Raw genomic sequence first — 18,394 nt, forward strand, 5'->3', positions numbered from 1 at the left:
CCAGATGTATTCTTGCAGGCTCCTAGAAAGGAGAAATTCAGGCTCTGTCCTCTCTCTGATTATCAATTCTCTTCAGATGGATGGTTTTATGTCTGATACAGTCTTAAGGAATACTCCACCATACAGAAACTGTTGAAATATATAAAAGAAAACTTCTGCTCGGTACTTCTTCTACCCTAAAAACATTGCTTTCCTTTATCTAATATTGTTTTAGTGGTAAAATGATAAATTATAACGGGAGTCAGCTCAATTTATTACTCTTGTGTTTGAAATGCTAAAACATTTCTTTCATGTTCCAATTCTGTAAATAATCCATATCCATGTCAGTGCTGTTATTTACTGGTATTATGTTGGTTAAATTTATAGTTGTTGAAACAGCAAGGTGATAAAATTTTAATACTTTCCCTTTCCTATTCAAATATAACTAAAACAAATGCTTTCAATCTGTTTACTTATGGTATGGTCTTCTTCTTTTCTTTCATGATGATAACCTGTGTAATGTCCAGCTTTATGGCTAAATGGTTTAGCGTGCTGGCCTTTGGTCACAGGGGTCCCGGGTTTTATTACCGGCAGGGTCAGGAATTTTAACCATAATTGGTTAATTCCCCTGGCATGGGGACTGGGTGTATGTATAGTCATTATCATTTCATCCTCATCATGAAGCGCATGACGCCTACGGCTGTCAAATCAAAAGATCTGCACCCGGAGAGCCGAAGTCCTCGGACACATCCTGGCACTAAAAGCCATACGATACCAAGCTGCAGGTCGGTTAAGTACAGCCGGTATCCAGTATTCGGGAGATAGTGGGTTCAAACCCCACTGTTGGCAGCCCTGAAGATGATTTTACCTGTTTTCCCAATTTCCTGTCACATCGCCGCCATAAGACCTCTCTGTGTTGGTCCGACGTAAAGCAGCTTATAGTGATGATGATGATATTGAAAATAATAATAATAATAATAATAATAATAATAATAATAATAATAATAATAATAATAAAGCCATACACCATTCCATTTTTATCTGTGTAATGTAATAATTATTCAGGTTGATCAACCACCAATTAAAAAATTATTCCTGATATCTATTAAACATAAAACTATAGAAGCCTGCTTTGCCCTTTTTTGTTGAAACTTGAGTAAAAGGAAATTGAATCAGTCTTGTAATTTTACTGAATGGGTTTCAGAGTCCTTACTGTGGTATGTGGATCTAATGGTTGAAGCTAATTTAGTGTTCTCTCATTTCAGTGGCATCGGATGTTTATGGTGTTAACTTGGAGTCTTACAGTGGTTGCCTTTATCTTGATATTTGTGGACCGGCAAGATTGGTCTGATGGTCCTCATGCAATTCTGGGAGTAATCACTACATTCCTGGCATTCATACAACCATTTGGAGCAGCATTACGGCCTCACCCGGATTCGAGGAAAAGACCCATCTTCAACTGGCTGCACTGGCTTGTTGGAAATGTGGCTCATATTCTTGCCAGTATGTATTTCCTGCTTCAGTTACCAGAAAAAACGAGTGCTTGCTCTAGTGTAAAATTATTCTATGCCATGCAACATGCTATACAGGGTGAATAAAAAATGGCGCACTAGGAGTACACCATGCGAGTCTGTATCATCCTGTAAAACAAAGGTGATTCAGCAAAATGTAGCTTGGCCTATAAGTTTAATTGAGCAGGGATTTACAAAATGAGGTGCTTGAAACACTAACTGTGTGTGGCGAAGCTTTGTGCAGGTATCATGAATACAAGGGATGTACCTGGGAAAGCATTAAACACAAATGCCGGTGTTAGAGTTTCGCTTCCGCACGTGTTCTTTTTATTTTTACGTTCTTTCTTTCCTTCAGCTAATGCATTTAATTGTATCTAATTTCATTCTGTACAATGCAATATATTTATTTATAATTCGTACTTTTACTGTTGCCTTTATCTCAACGTTGAGACATAAGATTAATTTGTTATAGATATAAACATATGCCCCTTTCCCCTCGTAATGCAAATAAATCTAATGGAGAACAATAAGGGATACAGTAACATATGATGTGCCCGCCCCGTAGTGTGGAGGTAGCATGCCTGCATCTTGCCTGGAAGAGATTCCTGGCCAGGTCAGGGATTTTTACCTGGATCTGAGGGCTGGTTCAAGGTTCACTCAGCCTGTGTTATTACATTTAAGGAGCTGTCTAATGGTGAGTTGGCGATCCCGGTCTAGAAAGCAAAGATAACGGCTAAGAGGATACGTCATGGCGACCACATAGCGCCTCGTAATCTGCAGGCCTTCGGGCTGATCGGTCGATTGGTAGGCCAAAGCCCTTAAACGCTATTGCATCATGGGGTTTGGTTAGTAATATACACTGTATGAAATGAGGTACAAAAATTAAATACAAGTGGAGACATACTGTGCAGTTTTCTATGAAAGATTAAGAAAGTTATTCATGTGATGGCTGTATAAGATTAAGTGCAAAGATATACAGTACATTTAAAAAAATGCTGATTATACCAATATTTAATAGTTACCTGGTATGAAGATGAACATTTTTACATAGCTTTTTTTTTGATAATTTGTAAGTAGTTTCGGTTTACATTATTTGTTTCTGTAATCATTTTATCCATTCATTGTTTTTAATATATGGCTGAAAAGGGCCTAAATATTGGCTGAAACATTTACCAAAAATGTTTGATAATTCCTTAAGTGTTTTGAATATACTGAATTGTATTGGCTAAGGTGGATGTTTTAAATTTTTTTTTAAAAGGGAATTTTGTGTATTTCGCAGTGTATGTACTCCACCAGAAAGCTGTACAAGTTGACCTTAAAAGAACCAGTTATGTTACTGCAATACTCAGTTTGTAGACTAATGCAAACAATTTCAAGGACCCCAGTGTCATAGGGAACCCGGCTTGTGATGGGCTGTCGTCATCCTGTGATTTAGTAATAAAATGCTGTACTGTTTTTAAATGATACGAGCTAACCAGCGAGTTTATAAAGAAACCGACTAGACTAGGATTCGAAACCAGCCTCTGTAAATTTGGTTTGCTAATCCAGCAGTATACTCGCTGAGCTATTATGGCTGTTGTGATATTGTCGTGATGCAAGTCACTACATTCCGACGTGCCGCAGGTTGTGGCAGTGTTGGCAGATCGTCTTTCGCTTATGAGTGTTTTCGAATGCACCCGATTTTTCACCTTTCACTTCATCTTACCACTTATTGCAGCTGTAATTATTCACCTTCTATTTCTTCACCAAACAGGATCAAATAACCTCTTAGGTTTGAATAGCAATTCAGATAAGATCCCTTCCACCCGTACTCTCCTTTAACGACGTCTTTGGATTTATTGTCATAATAACTGTATTCTTCCATTGCCTATAATAATATAATATAATATAATATAATATAATATAATATAATATAATATAATATAATATAATATAATATTATTATTATTATTATTATTATTATTATTATTATTATTATTATTATTACATATGATTTTCAAATCAATCTATGCATAACATTACGTATGACTTAAAAAAAATGTTTTACTCTTTTCCAGTTGTTACAATTTTCTTTGCTGGGAAGCTGACCAATGCTGAACTACCTGCATGGTTAATTTGGATTCTGGTAGCATATGTTGCCTTCCATGTTTGCATGCATCTTATTCTCTCTGTAAGTATAGTAGCTGTGAAACTATTTGTTACAAAATAATTTTTATATCTCGCATAAATAAATTATCCAAAACAAGACAGTGGTTCGTCATAGACTTAAGTAATTAATTAAAAATGTTTACATAAAATTGTTAATAAGAACTTTGATAATTTATATTTCTTAGCCCCAGAATTGTTTCAATATCCTTTATATGTATTATTGGTATTCTGTGTTGTTAAAAACAATGTCGCAACCAACTGCTTGCATCTATTTGCCACCCTATACTCCGCAGGGCTTTACTTCTAAATTGACGTTTCGCAAAACAAATGAGCATCACCTTACCTCTGTTGCCAGCGCGTTACCACAGCGAGAACAGCCGATCCAATACAACCGCTAAAAACAGCACTCGTAAAATGTAATCTGGATTGAAAACAAATTCACAAAACACTCTCTAGCAACATCCGACAGTAAAAAGAGAACATATTAAGAATAAAAAGGAATGAAGAAATAACACATCACTCACCGCTAATGACTAGCACAGGAAGGAGGTTATGGCCTACTAAGGGAACACTCCACTGACCTCAGAGTCACTTTCTTGCCACTTTTCCGAATTACACTGTGACATGCTAAATACGCACAAAGTATACTAGCCAATACACGGACTTAAATCAAACTACAGCTATGTTCTTATACACTGAACTATTAAACCTGTATTGTACTAACTTATGCTATGCTAAACTGTAAATTACACTATACTGTACTATACTAGAAAGATGAAGACTAATATGAAAAAGACAAATCGCTGAAGAAAAATGCAAAAGATCGCAAACCGTAACAAATACCATACATGCTGAGCGAGATACGTTAACCATGTGGTGAATGCAATTTAGAATCGGCAACTAGGCTTCAAGATAGCACTCTGCCAATATGTTGATATGAATGGCAGCTTGGGATTGGTCGGATGTCTTATGTTTCAGTGCATAACCACCAGACAGAGCCAAATTCGGTCAAAACATCAATTAGAAGTAAAGATGAAGATCTGGCACAGGAAGGAGGTTATGGCCTACTAAGGGAACACTCCACTGACCTCAGAGTCACTTTCTTGCCACTTTTCCGAATTACACTGTGACATGCTAAATACGCACAAAGTATACTAACCAATACACATGTCATTCCGTCATTAATTTCCATGTATATTATAGTGATTTCATAAATTTGTGTTTTGTGTTCAACAAATGGGATAATTTAGAGGTTATAAATTATTTTATGCTATCAATGAAAATTAGGCTATACAGACATGTAAAAATGCAGTCATTTGTGTAGGTGCTCTGCAGTTGGGTCCTTTAACCATGTTGTGGATCATTAAGTTTCATGAAAGCTTTTAATTCTGTCCGCCAATTCAATGGAGTATTGGTCATGTGATCCCAATCTCGCTAGTGGCCTCCTAGCAGAGGTAGTTGGATTTTTCAGGTACGGAAGAAAGTACATTTGACATCCATGTTGTGCAATTTTGGCATGTAAAAGATCTTTAGTGATACCTGGCAGAATTAATGCAATTTGAAACGGACTTTCTGATTATTAGATTATGTCGAGTACCTACAAGCAAAGGGATGTTAAGCAGTGGCGGCTGGTGGTTTAAAAGTTCAGTGGTACACAATTTTTACTATTGATATAATATGATTACAGGCTAATTTTCCAATCCAGGTACATCAACAACACTTTTTGTTATTAAAAATAAAACAAACATTTTACATTTCTATTTTCAGGAATATTACTACAACCCAGTAACATATTTTTCATTTAAGAACTCTTTTGCCATATTGAAATGGAACACTTTGAGGTAGCCTAATTCTGATATTGTATCTGGTTTCGAAATTAAACGTTGCGTGGGCCTACTGATTCATTTCACCTCGGATTTTTCTTCGGCAGTCCGTTGCGGAAACGGCCCAGACATTAAAGACTGCACTGAATTCATGATCTGGCAAAATACCACTAACTGATAAAAATGCACAATAATAAAAACACACACGCTGACACGAATGTTTACACAGTGAGATCAATAAGCTACGTAGCTTGTACGCACATAACGAAGTTCACGACTATACTCAAAGAAATGGTGGTTTTTATTTTCAAATTTAAAGCCATTAACTGTATATCCAGCAGATTAACTTCTATCCAATGTCGCTAGGTGACATCCCTGTTATATAACAGACTCTCACATTGAGCACCAACTGTCTCTAGCGATTTTGCTAGTAGTTGGTTATGTAGGAGCACGGCCGACTGGATCCCTCGCTGTGCTGCAAGGAGCTAGCTAGAGCGACGCATCAAGTCGGCCGTGGTAGGAGGAGCCAGGTTGATAAACCTCCATTTAAGCAATGTATAAGAAGCCACGCCTATCTTTACCTCTCCCCGCGCACACCTCAAGCAACCTAAAAGCACCCCTCGATCAGCCCCGCGCACCCCTCTGGCAGCCAATGTTTCATCCTACCTCAGATTGACTCTCTGTTGCAAACTTTTCAGCTCCTGCAGTGAACATCTAAGAGTACCGGCTTGTAGTCTTCTGTAGTCAATATTTGCTCTTTCAAGCTCTTGAAAGGTTTGTCTTGTTGAATGAAAATACAGTAGTTGAGTAATCCAAATTATAAAACTTCACCTAAAATAAACATAAAATATTAATGGGGGTAGCGCAAACCTGCAAACTTATGGAGAAACTGCCCCTGATGTTAAGTAGGGAACAATGGGCACTAGAGGTGGGGACAGAGTGATAGAATTGTAGAGAAATTCAGTTCTAGCAGTTCTGACGTCACAGCAGAGCACCAATTCTACTGAAGTACTCCGTGTAGTATTAATTATTTTAACCACAATGGTCAACTAATTAGGTCCGCATTGACTGCAAGTTAATCATACATTCGTATATTTAACACTCTTATTCTATCTTGTCAATATATTTGGCAGATTGTCATTAACATCTGTACATGTTTCAAGAAGTTCCATATAGTGCGTGGGAGTTTCTGTTCACTTTCCGCTAGGCTCAGCAGCAGAATTTTATTGCTGTTTCAACTGGAGATTGACACATTTCATTGTCCTCTTTGTTGGTTTTTGTTATAGGCACTTCTATGTTTAAAGTTGGTGCATTACATTTTAGTCAACATTTCTTAAATAAGAAAGACCTTGTAAATGCCGATGGCAGATTTAACATTTCTGCATCCCAGGGCACAATGCACCTTCCAAAAATTAACAATAATCGAGTAATCGACTAAGATGAAAATGGTTAGTAAATATCATAGAGCTTTTCATTTCTCTTTGATAGTAGTGAACTCGTTGATCAAATCTTCATTGTTCTTGTTTCTCGTTTAGTTTTTTAGTGGATGTCAGACAGGCCGCTCCTCTGTAGAGTCTGCAGCTTGCCAACAAAGAGAACATTGACATACATTTAGCCAGTAGCGATATTCCGAGAAACAAACCTGTCATATTGATTAGGGTTGAGAATGACTGGTATTAAAAGTGTGTTTCTTAGTTACTAGAAAAGTGAAATCAGGCAGGTGCTGTGTTATTCTAATAATAAACAGTGAAAAATTAAGTCGTTAACTTCCAATTGTAGTTATTCAAATTGTACAAATATATTATTTTAGATACAGTTTTGCAAGAGAGTTTAGGGGCACACTATAACTTGAACAAATGCAACCCTCTCCTTACATTTTTAGGTGGCATTAGTGTTTTTAATGTTAATTGACATTGGGAAACTAGTGTTTCTTTTTTGGCGTAAACTAGGAGTTTCTAAAATGATAGTTTCTCCTTCTAGAAAATTTTATATTGTTTTAAGCAAATGAAAATGTCTGAACTTTTTTGAAAATAAAATTCAAATTAACTGAGTAACTAACTGTGATTGATTTTTTATTTACTGCTCAATCATTTCTAACATATATTTTAAATTTTAAGGATGAAATGTCCCTTGAAAATTTACTTTGCAATTGTCCGAACATTATCAGAGTGTGGTTTTTCTGGACAAGGGTGGGGGAAATCATGGCATGAGTTGTTTGAATGGAAGCACCTTGCACACCGGTGTTTGCACAGTCGATTTCCTTGGGATCTGATCTGTAGGCAAGAAAAGTTCTGCGCATGTTAGGCGATTCTATTCAAAAGTTATATCAAATAATTCATGCCACGATTTCCACAACTTTTCTCTAGTAAATTCAAAACTCAGAAAATGCTTGGATGTTTGTGAAAGAACTTTTTAACAGACATTTCATCCTTGCTAATTTAAAATATTACACTTGGAAACAATCCAGCAATGATTCAAAATTGCATCACAGTTAGTTACTCAGCCATTTTGAATTTTACTGTCAAAAGTTAAAATATTAGTTTGCTTTGAAAGATGAACAGTTTCTAGAATGAGTAACCATCGTCAGAGAAATACCTAGTTTGTGCCAAAAAAGTATTTATTTTCCCCAATGTTAAATAACAGTTAAGAACATAGTTATACCGCCTAATAATATAGAGACAGGGTCGCATATGTTCAAATTATAGTGTGTCCCTAAACTTTCTGGCAAAACTGTATAAACAAAAAAGTTGTGTTAGCCAACATTTGCAGCCCCTCCCCCCCCCCCCCGCCAGTGTCACCTCGCCTAGACATGTGCCTAGCAGGCCTATATTATAAATCCGTCTCTGGTAAATCAATCGATCAGTCAATACTGATCTGCATTTAGGGCAGTTGCCCAGGTGGCAGATTCCCTATCTGTTGTTTTCCTAGCCTTTTCTTAAATGATTTTAAAGAAATTGGAAATTTATTGAACATCTTCCTTGATAAGTTATTCCAATCCATAACTCCCCTTCCTATAAACAAATTTGTCCCCTTGAATTCCAATTTTATCTTCATATTGTGATCTTTCCTACTTTTAAAGACACTGCTCAAAATTATTCGTCTACTAATGTCATTCCATGCCATCTCTATATTGACTGCTCGCAACATACCACTTAGGCATAGAATCTCAAAGATAATTTAATAAAACCACCTATTCAATACTTTCCCTGTTTAATGTGGTTTGAATCTACATGAATTTATGTAGACTTATCAGGTTCGGTACATGTTTCACCCATTATTTGGGCATCTTCAGCCTGTAGACAACCTTTAGGTCAAGGTTTGGGACCTTTTTAACCATATATAGTATAATATCCAAATGTTAATAATCTCTTAAGACTAACATTCCAGGATAATAATTTAAAAAATGTGAACAAAACATAACTGTGGGTAACATAAATTAATGGTGTTTTAACACAATTAAAACTTGTCAGTCCTATTCTATCTAACTTTAAAATATGTCCAAAACTAAAACGGATCTTCTTCCTTTATCATGTCTTGAGAAAAGTGGATATTGATACTGGGGCTTATTTGACCCACATTTTTTTTTTCTCATGATCTTGACGTAACTAATGTTGAAACGTTGTTCTGAATAAAACTGTAAGCGTCTTGACTTCGGGTCTTATGTAACGACAAGGAATTGTAAAGAGTACAGTATTAGGCTGTTTCTTAGTTTTAGACTGCTGCTTAATTGAGAAGGAACATACTAGACACTTCATGCAGTCTTGTATGAATATTATTTCCGTTGATGTGTTGCTTGGTCTTTGGGAGGGATCTTAAGATTATCTATAATGAAGTAAAAAAGAAATTTTAATTAACAATTTAGGGCACGCGTTGTGACAAAATGTATTAAACTAACATCTCATAACTGTACAATGACTTACTTGTTCAATTCATACTAGGTGGACCTGTCTGTCCTGGCAGTGCCTGTCTTATTAACATTTCTACTCCTGGTGTTTTATTGGTGCGGTAATGGAGGGGCGGGGCAAGGAGGGAGAGTGGGGTCGTGGTTGACAATACATTCTGACATTAGTTATGGTATGTCAAGAACATGAAATGATACAGGTGGGTCAAAAGAACCCCAGTATGTAATATCCTCTTTACCCAAGACTTATGATAGAGGAAGAAGATCCATTTTAGTTTTGGACATATTTTTAAGTTAGATAGAATAGGAATTTCATTCTTCGGGTTCTGTATTGAATAAAGATTCACAATAAACAAAGAAAATGATAAGATCCACCTTTTCAATATTATATATTACGTGAAAATTTCTACATTTCTGTTAAATCATCATGGTTATGAGCTTTCGGTACCGGTTTCGACAAAACTATATATCATCATCAGCCTAGGACAAATTCTACAAAGACAGTAAAATACATTGACCATGACTCTTATAGTAATATCATAATAGTAATTTAGGAAATATACATGTTAAAACTAAAATAATCTATATATATAAAATAACTTGTCATGACTGACATGTAGGTGCTCGCTAAGGGAGGATTTTTGGATATTCCATCGCTGGGGGGGGGGGGGGGCGGGGGGGGTGGATGGGGGTGAATTTTTAAAATGAGGATATCTATATCTCAAAAACTTAAAAGTTTACAGATGTAAAAATTGGTATTTGGAATCTCCTTTAAAAATAAAGAAACACGCATTTTTTGGGTGGGGGAAACCAATTTAACGGGCGGGAGTGGAGTGAAAAAGGGGTTGAATTCTTTTCATGAGGATACTTATATCTCAAAAACTGAAGATCTTACAGACATGAAAACTTGCATTTCGAATTTTCTTTCAAAGTAAAGAAACACGTAATTTTTAATCTTTGGAATATAAACTTAAACAGGGAGAATTAATAGAAAAATTAGTTTAATACTTTGTATGAGGTTACTCTTATCTCAAAAACTAAAGACGTTGCAGACGTGGAAATTGGTATTTGTAATGTCCTTTAAAAATAAATAAACACGCACTTTTGAGGAGGGGAATCAACTTAATGGGTAGGAGGAGGGGGTGAAAAAGGAGTTGAATTACTTTTATTAGGATACTCATATCTCAAGAACTGTAGATGTTACATACGTAAAAATTAGTATTTGGAATCTCCTTTTAAAATAAAGAAACACGCATTTTTTGGAGGCAGGGGGAATCAACTTAACAGGCTGGGGTAAAAAAGAGAGAGTTGAATTCTTTTCACGAGGATACTTATATCTCAAAAACTGAGGATGTTACAGACATGAAAATTTGCATTTGGGATTTTCATTCAAAGTAAAGAAACACGTAATTTTTAGTCTTTAGAAAATCCACTTAAAGGGGGTGAATGAATTGAAAAATTAGTTGAATTCTTTGTATGAGGATAATTATATCTCAAAAACTAAAGATGTTACAGATGTGAAAATTAGTATCTGGAATCTCCTTTTAAAATATAGTAACACGCTTTTTCTTCTTTTTCTGGGAAATCGACGTAAGGGGTGTGGGGTTGAAAAAGGTAAATGAGTTGAAATATGTTTATGAGGATACTTTATGTTAAAAACTGAAGCTGTTACAGATGTGCAAGTTGGTATTTTGAATTTCCTTTCAAAATAAAGAAATGCGTATATATTGTTTTCGGAAAGTCCACTTTAGGCGGGAGAGGGGTGGAAAGAAGTGAAGAAGGAAAAGTTGAATTATTCTTAGGAGTATACATATATCTCGAAAACTGGTATTTGGAATCTTCTTTAAAAATAATGAAACACGTATTTTTTGTTTTCGTGAAAATCCAGTTAAGGGGCTGAAAAGAATTGGAAAAGCAGGTGAATTTATAAAATTAGTACTGTTATATCTACATTATATGGGAGAAACTAAACATGTTAGAGACAAGAAACTTGGTAAATGGAAAGTCCTTTAAAAATACAGGAACATGTACCTTTTTGCTTTCAGAGAAGGCACTTAATGGGGGGTGAAAAGAAGTGAAAAGTAGTTGGAGGATACCTATATCTTAAAAACTGAAGATGTTACAGACAAGATAGTTGGTATTTGGGATCTCTTTTAAAAATAAAGAAACATGTATTTGTGTTTTCGGAAAATACACTTAGATGGGTGTGGAGATGGGGTAAGGACTGATCAATTAATTGAATTCTTTTTATATTTATACATTTCTCAAAAACTGAAGATGTTACAGATGTAGGAATAGGTGTATGGAATCTCGTTAAAAAATAAAGAAACATGTATTTATTTCTTCGACTTGAGAGAAGACATTCTCACATATACAGTTCTATGTCGCATGGTCGTCTTAGCCGCAAAAGGTAATACCACAAATATGGTTTACAAAGAATTTCTGGGGTAAATGAAACTCAATTTTTGGGCGAGTTTTTATACTTTAAGAATTTTCAAATAATGTCTTAGTACAATGCTGAGGAACGATTACTTTGATCACATTATGAAATCCACGCGAGCCAAGCCAGGGGTAATTGCTAGTATTATATATATATATAGTAAAAAAAATTCTTTTTAATTATAATTGCTAAGGTGTACACTCTACAGAAAACAACCACTATTGTATTAATGACTATCAGCTTATATATGTAAATATTATTTTAGTTTTAACAAGTATATTTCCTAAATGATATTACTATAAGAGTCACGATCAATGTATTTTATTGTCTTTGTATAATTTGTCCTAGACTGGTGATGACATATAGTTTTGTCGAAACCGGTACCAAAAGTTCATAAACGTGATGATTTAACAGAAATGTAGAAATTTTCACGTAATATATAGTACTGAAAAGGTGGATCTTATCATTTTCTTTTTTTATTGTAGATAGAATAGGACCGACAAGTTTTAATTGTGTTAAAACACCCTTAATTTATGTTACCCGCTGTTATGTTTGTTCACATTTTAAAAATTATTATCGTGGCATGTTAGTCTTAAGAGATTATTAACGTTCGTATATTATACTATATATGGTTAAAAAGGTCCCAAACCTTGACCTAAAGATTGTCTACAGGCTGAAGATGCCAAAATAATAGGTGAAACATGTACCTGACCTGATAAGTCTACATAAATTCATGGATGATAGGGTGGATCATGGGAGACTGCTGGCAAAAATGAGTGCAATTGGACTAGACAAAAGAGTGACTGAATGGGTTGCTATATTTCTAGAAAATAGATCTCACAGAATTAGAGTAGGCGAGGCTTTATCTGACCCTGTAATAATTAAGAGAGGAATTCCTCAGGGCAGTATAATTGGACTTTTGTTTTCTTATATATATAAATGATGTGAGTAAAGACATGGAATCAGAGGTAACACTTATTGCAGATGATGTTATTCTGTATAGAGTAAGAAATACGTTACAAGATTGTGAGCAACTGCGGCGTGACTTCAGTAATGTTGTGACATGGACAGCAGGCAATGGTATGTTGATAAACGGGGTTAAAAGTCAGGTTGTGAGTTTCACAAATAGGAAAAGTCCTCTCAGTTTTAATTACTGCGATGATGGGGTGAAAATTCCTTTTGGGGATCATTGTAAGCATCTGGGTGTTAATATAAGAAAAGATCTTCATTGGGGTAATCACACAAATGGGATTGTAAATAAAGGGTACAGATCTCTGCACATAGTTATGAGGGTGTTTAGGGGTTGTAGTAAGGATGTAAAGGAGAAGGCATATAAGTCTCTGGTAAGACCCCAACTAGAGTATGGTTTAAGTGTATGGGACCCTCACCAGGATTACCTGATTCAAGAACTGGGGGAAAAAAAACAACAAAAAAACAAAACAAAAAAAACAAAAAGCAGCTCGATTTGTTCTGGGTGATTTCCGACAAAAGAGTAGCGTTACAAAAATGTTGCAAAGTTTGAGCTGGGAGGAATTGGGAGAAAGATGAGCTGCTCGACTAAGTGGTACATTCCAAGTTGTCAGCGGAGTGATGGCATGGAATGACATTAGTTTGAGTGGCGTCTTTAAAAGTAGGAAAGATCGCAATATGAAGAGAAAGTTGGAATGCAAGAGGTTAAACTGGGGCAAATATTAATTTATAGGAATGGGAGTTAGGGATTGGAATAACTTACTAAGGGAGATGTTCAGTAAATTACCAATTTCTTTGAAATCAATTAAGAAAAGGTTAGGAAAACTAAGGACACTTCCTCTAAAGCATTACTTTGTCAATTTATATATTTTTTTCATCTAAACAGTGTTATGTGGCTGAAGATGTTGATAATATACAAAACATGTACCACTTTTGACCATTAAAAATTGCCTTAAGCAATCGTATCGACTAGGTGGAAAATAAATAAATACTTAATTGTGAATCAGTTGTTACTTGTAACATATCAAGTCAAGCAGCTCGTCTCCTTTCTCCCAAGTCTTCCCAGCCCAAACTTTGTAACATTTTTGTAACACTACTCTTTTTTCAGAAATCGCCCAGAACAAATCGAGCTGCTTTTCTTTGGATTTTTTCCAGTTCCTGAATCAAGTAATCCTGGTGAGGGTCCCATACACTGGAACCATACTCTAGTTGGGGTCTTACCAGAGACTTGTATGCCTTCTCCTTTAAATCCTTACTACAACCCCTAAACACAGTCTTAACTATGTGGAGAGATTTGTACCCTTTATTTACAATCCCTTTTATGTGATTATCCCGATGAAGATCTTTCCTTCTATTAACACCCATAAGGAACTTTTACGCCATCTATGCAGTAATTAAAACTGAGGGGAATTTTCCTATTTGTGAAATTTACAACCTGACTTTTAACCCCGTTTATCATCCTACGATTGCCTGCTGTAGATCTCGTAACATTATCAAGGTCATTTTGCAGTTGCTCACAATCTTGAGTTATTACTCTATACAGAATATCATCTGCAAAAGCCTTATCTCTAATTCCACTTCTTTTTTCATATCATTTATATGTTTAATCAAATAAAGAGGTCCAATAATGCTGCCTTGAGGAATTCCTCTCTTAATTATTACAGGGTCAGATAAAGCTTTGCCTACTCCAGTTCTCTGAGATCTATTTTCTAGAAATATAGCAACCCATTCAGTCACTCTTTTGTCTAGTCCAGTTGCACGCATTTTTGCCAATAGTCTCCCATGATCTACCCTATCAAATGCCTTAGATAGTTCAATAGCGATACAGTCCATTTGACCTCCTGAATCCAAGATATCTGCTATATCTTGCTGGAATCCTACAAGCTGAACTTCAGTGGAATAACCTTTCCTAAACACAAACTGCCTTCTATCAAACCAGTTATTAATTTTGCAAACGTATAATATAATCAGAGAGAGAATCCTTTCCCAAAGCTTACATGCACCGAACCTTAACTCTTTTAAAGAATACTAGCAAGATACCCGTGCTTCACTACGGTATTATACTCAAATTTATAATTGAATGGTTATTGTTTTATATATAATCCGCCGAAATTCACGATCTGACTGGTTATCTGAGAGAATCCGCCAAAATTCGCGATCTGACTCGTTTTCTAATAGATTACGGCAAGTTGCCTCCCATTTTTCAATCTTTCTTTCCAGCAATCGATTTCATACTTCCCGGGCTAGGTCCAGGTATTCCAGCCGGTCAGTTAGGTCCCTAAATCTTTGCCATCTTTTCCTATAAGCATTTTTAATATGGATCAAATCCTTCAGGAGATACGGCGTGGTGTCTTCTTGGGTGCCTTGGCGGTACTGAACCCGCCGCCGGACTGCATTCTTAATCATTACCCCTCCAGGACCGTTTCGAGCGCGGTCCGCACATTTGACGACGGTCCAGAACATTATTATTATTATTGTTGTTGTTGTTGTTGTTGTTGTTCGTCTTCTTCTTCTTCTTCTTCTTCTTCTTCTTCTTCTTCTTCTTCTTCTTCTTCTTCTTCGTCTTCTTCTTCTTATTATTATTATAAATTTTCTGGACACCACAGCAAGATGCCAGACCGCTACTTGAGGGTAAATTACATCTGCTGCCATTGTCATTGTTGACAATGTGACCAGCACCATTTTTGCGCGTAGGCAAGTGTGTGAGATTTGTGGCGATACGAATGACATACTTCCGTGCATTATTGACCTTATTATAGAGGTGAACAATTTGACGGGCAATCTCATTCCTATCGTTTATTTCAAATGTGTTTACATTTTTATTTATATGCCAGGAGAATCTACTGTAATCTAAGAACGTTCTCCGAAGGAAAAGATGGTTGTTGAAAACGAACCCAGGAAAGATTAAAAATGATCGGTTTATGATCAGAATAAGTACTTCGAAACTCTACAGCCTGTTTCCAGTCATTCGACAGGGTCAGGAATGGAACGAATAAAGCCCCATCTAGCGGCGACAATAGGAATTGTGCCGGCTGCCGAAGCACTCCTCTGGGGCAATGATCGATGAATGACAAATGAAATGAAATATTGGACAGTGTCGCTGGAATGAATGATGACAGGGACAACCAGAGTATCTGGAGAAAAACCTGTCCCGCCTCCGTTTTGTCCAGCACGAATGTCACATGAAGTAACCGGGATTTGAACCACGGAACCCAGCTGTGAGAGGCTGGCGCGTTGCCGCCAGAGCAACGGAGGCTCCTTATAAGTACATTATGAACAGTAAAATCAAATGGTCTCACCTCCTTTTACATCCTACCGCCGTTAAGTTGATTTACCCCCCCCCCCCCCCCCAAAAAAAATTAAAAGAAGGCATGTTTCTTTATGTTTAAAGGAGATTCCAAACACCAATGTTGACGTCTATTACCTTCAGTTTTGAGATACAAGTATCCCCATAAAATAATTCACTTTTTTGTCACTTCCTTTCACACTCCTTCTCCCCCCCCCCCCCCCAGGTGAATTTTCCGGCAAAAAATACTTGTTACTTTAATAGTAGAGGATCTTCTAAATACCAATTATCATGACTCGAAGGCTCCTATTACACTAGGCCGCCAGGTGGCGCAGCCAGTCGCGCCACCGGTGGCGCTGCTCGTCGTTGGGCATTGATTTTTATGGAGCTTATTAGATTAGGGCAACCGGTGGCGTCGCCACAAACTGGCTGCTGTCTGGTTGCCATGCCCCGCGACCGCATTGGCAGCCACGGGTGGCGGTGAGTCGTGGCAGGGCATTGTGTCATACCGAGCTTATTACACTGGACAGCCAGGTGGCGCAGCCAGTCGCGCCACCACTGAGTTTGACAGAATCATACATAACAAATTTTATTTCTGTAGTTGAGACAGATGGAGAAAAGCCTTCACAAGAATGACACAGTTTCAGTTAGAGCTTGATGTATAAAGAAACTTTCTGTTTAGCGACATTACTTAAGCCAAGGACTGCTGCTCGAAATCAAGTAGGAATGTACGAATGATTTCATTCCAAGCATTCAGTTTTACTTGCTTATTACTATAAGCTTCAGAACTGGCGTCCCAAATGGCGGGTTGTTGTTCAACAGCACAAATGAAATCTTCTGTATTCACTTTGTTGATATAGATAGATATGTCCAATAACGGACCATTTATATTGGTATTCACTTTGTTGTCCAATAACTTCTGGCACTCTTTCAGGGCTTCTTCTTCTTCCTGCTTCTTGCTTTTCCCCTTTGTCTTGTCTACACTCTCACTCTCATTTCCACTCATTTCCACAGTGACAATCTGCACTTCACTACTTTGCGTAAATAAAACAATGCGCAGAGGACAGTGCGAGAAAAACAAAGACCAGATTTCTCTGCCTGCTAGAAGTACCGAACTATCGTAGGACCGAACAACGAGTTATTGGCGGCGCCACCGGCTGCCCTGAACGTGTCGCCAACTGAGTCACCAGTCACCTGGCGGCCTAGTGTAATAGGAGCCTAACTTCTTCAGTTTTTGACTTGTCTCTCCTCATGAATGGAATTCAACTCCTTTTCACTCCCGCCCCGCAATATGTTTGCCCCCCCCCCCAAAACGCGTTTTTCTTTGTTTTTAAAGGAAATCCAAATACCAATTTTCACATCTGTAACAACTTTAGTTTTTATTAGATGTATGTATTCTCGTACAATTAAGTCCATTAATTTTTCAATTATTTCACCCTCCCCACCCCACCTTCATTGGATTTTCCGAGAATACGCGTTTCTTTACTTTTTAAGCAGATTCCAAATGTCAAATTTCACGTCTTTAACACCTTCATTTTTGAGATATCAGTAGCCTAATTAAAAGAAATCAACACCATTTTCAGTCACTTTTACCCCCCTCCACCCAAGTGGTATTTCCGAAAACTAAAAATACACGTTTCTTTATTTTTAAGAGATAAAAGTAACATTTTCACTTCTGTAACATGTTAAGTTTTTTAGATATACTGTAGAAATTCTCATTTTAAAATTTCACCCCTTTTTATTTCCCCTTAAGTGGAGTTTCCAAAAACAAATCACCTATGTTTCTTTACATTTACAGGAGATTCCACCTACCCACTTTTTACGTTTGTAACATTTTACGTTTCTCAGATATTCTTTATCTCCAGTAGTTTTGGCTCGGCGATGATGAATCAGTCAGTCAGTCAGGACAAGCTATTTTATATATATAGATGACACTCTGTATGTGACATACTCCCAAACCATTATTAAGGGTTAAATGCAGAGGAACTTTTCAGTTAATTAATCCAAATGTATATTTGAACTCTGAGTAACACTTTTGATGAGGATGGATGTAGCTGTTATGCAAATTGTTTTCATGCCACTTATTTAAAAGGTTTATACTTGTATTTTAAAATTTCATTTTACTTTGGTGTACATCATTAATGTATTATTGACCTTGAATGTTTCTTAGATTGCTGGTTGCATAAGTGAACGTCAAAGTGGAAAACGTGTGAACTCTTTCCCCATGAAGGATATTACAAATAGTAGGATGCCACTCCAGTCTGCAGAGAGGAAACAAGATGCTCCAGTAAGTTTTCTAATTTCACTTCAACTGTGTTCAATGTAGATCAAGAGCAA

General features: G+C 36.6%; 1 protein-coding gene across 4 annotated transcripts in view; it reads left to right on the top strand.

The window, feature by feature from the left end:
- Nucleotides 1–18,394, top strand: part of LOC136863862 (putative ferric-chelate reductase 1 homolog) — a 526,743-nt gene that overhangs the window by 494,778 nt on the left and 13,571 nt on the right. For all 4 annotated transcript variants that reach the window (XM_067140219.2, XM_067140217.2, XM_067140218.2 and 1 more), the window contains 3 exons: nt 1,245–1,482; nt 3,548–3,660; nt 18,228–18,344. In XM_067140219.2, the coding sequence (XP_066996320.1) occupies nt 1,245–1,482; nt 3,548–3,660; nt 18,228–18,344 (468 nt within the window). The remainder of the gene's footprint in view (nt 1–1,244; nt 1,483–3,547; nt 3,661–18,227; nt 18,345–18,394) is intronic.

Source organism: Anabrus simplex, chromosome 2, assembly GCF_040414725.1.
Source record: "Anabrus simplex isolate iqAnaSimp1 chromosome 2, ASM4041472v1, whole genome shotgun sequence".
In the NCBI taxonomy this organism is placed as follows: Eukaryota; Metazoa; Arthropoda; class Insecta; order Orthoptera; family Tettigoniidae; genus Anabrus; species Anabrus simplex.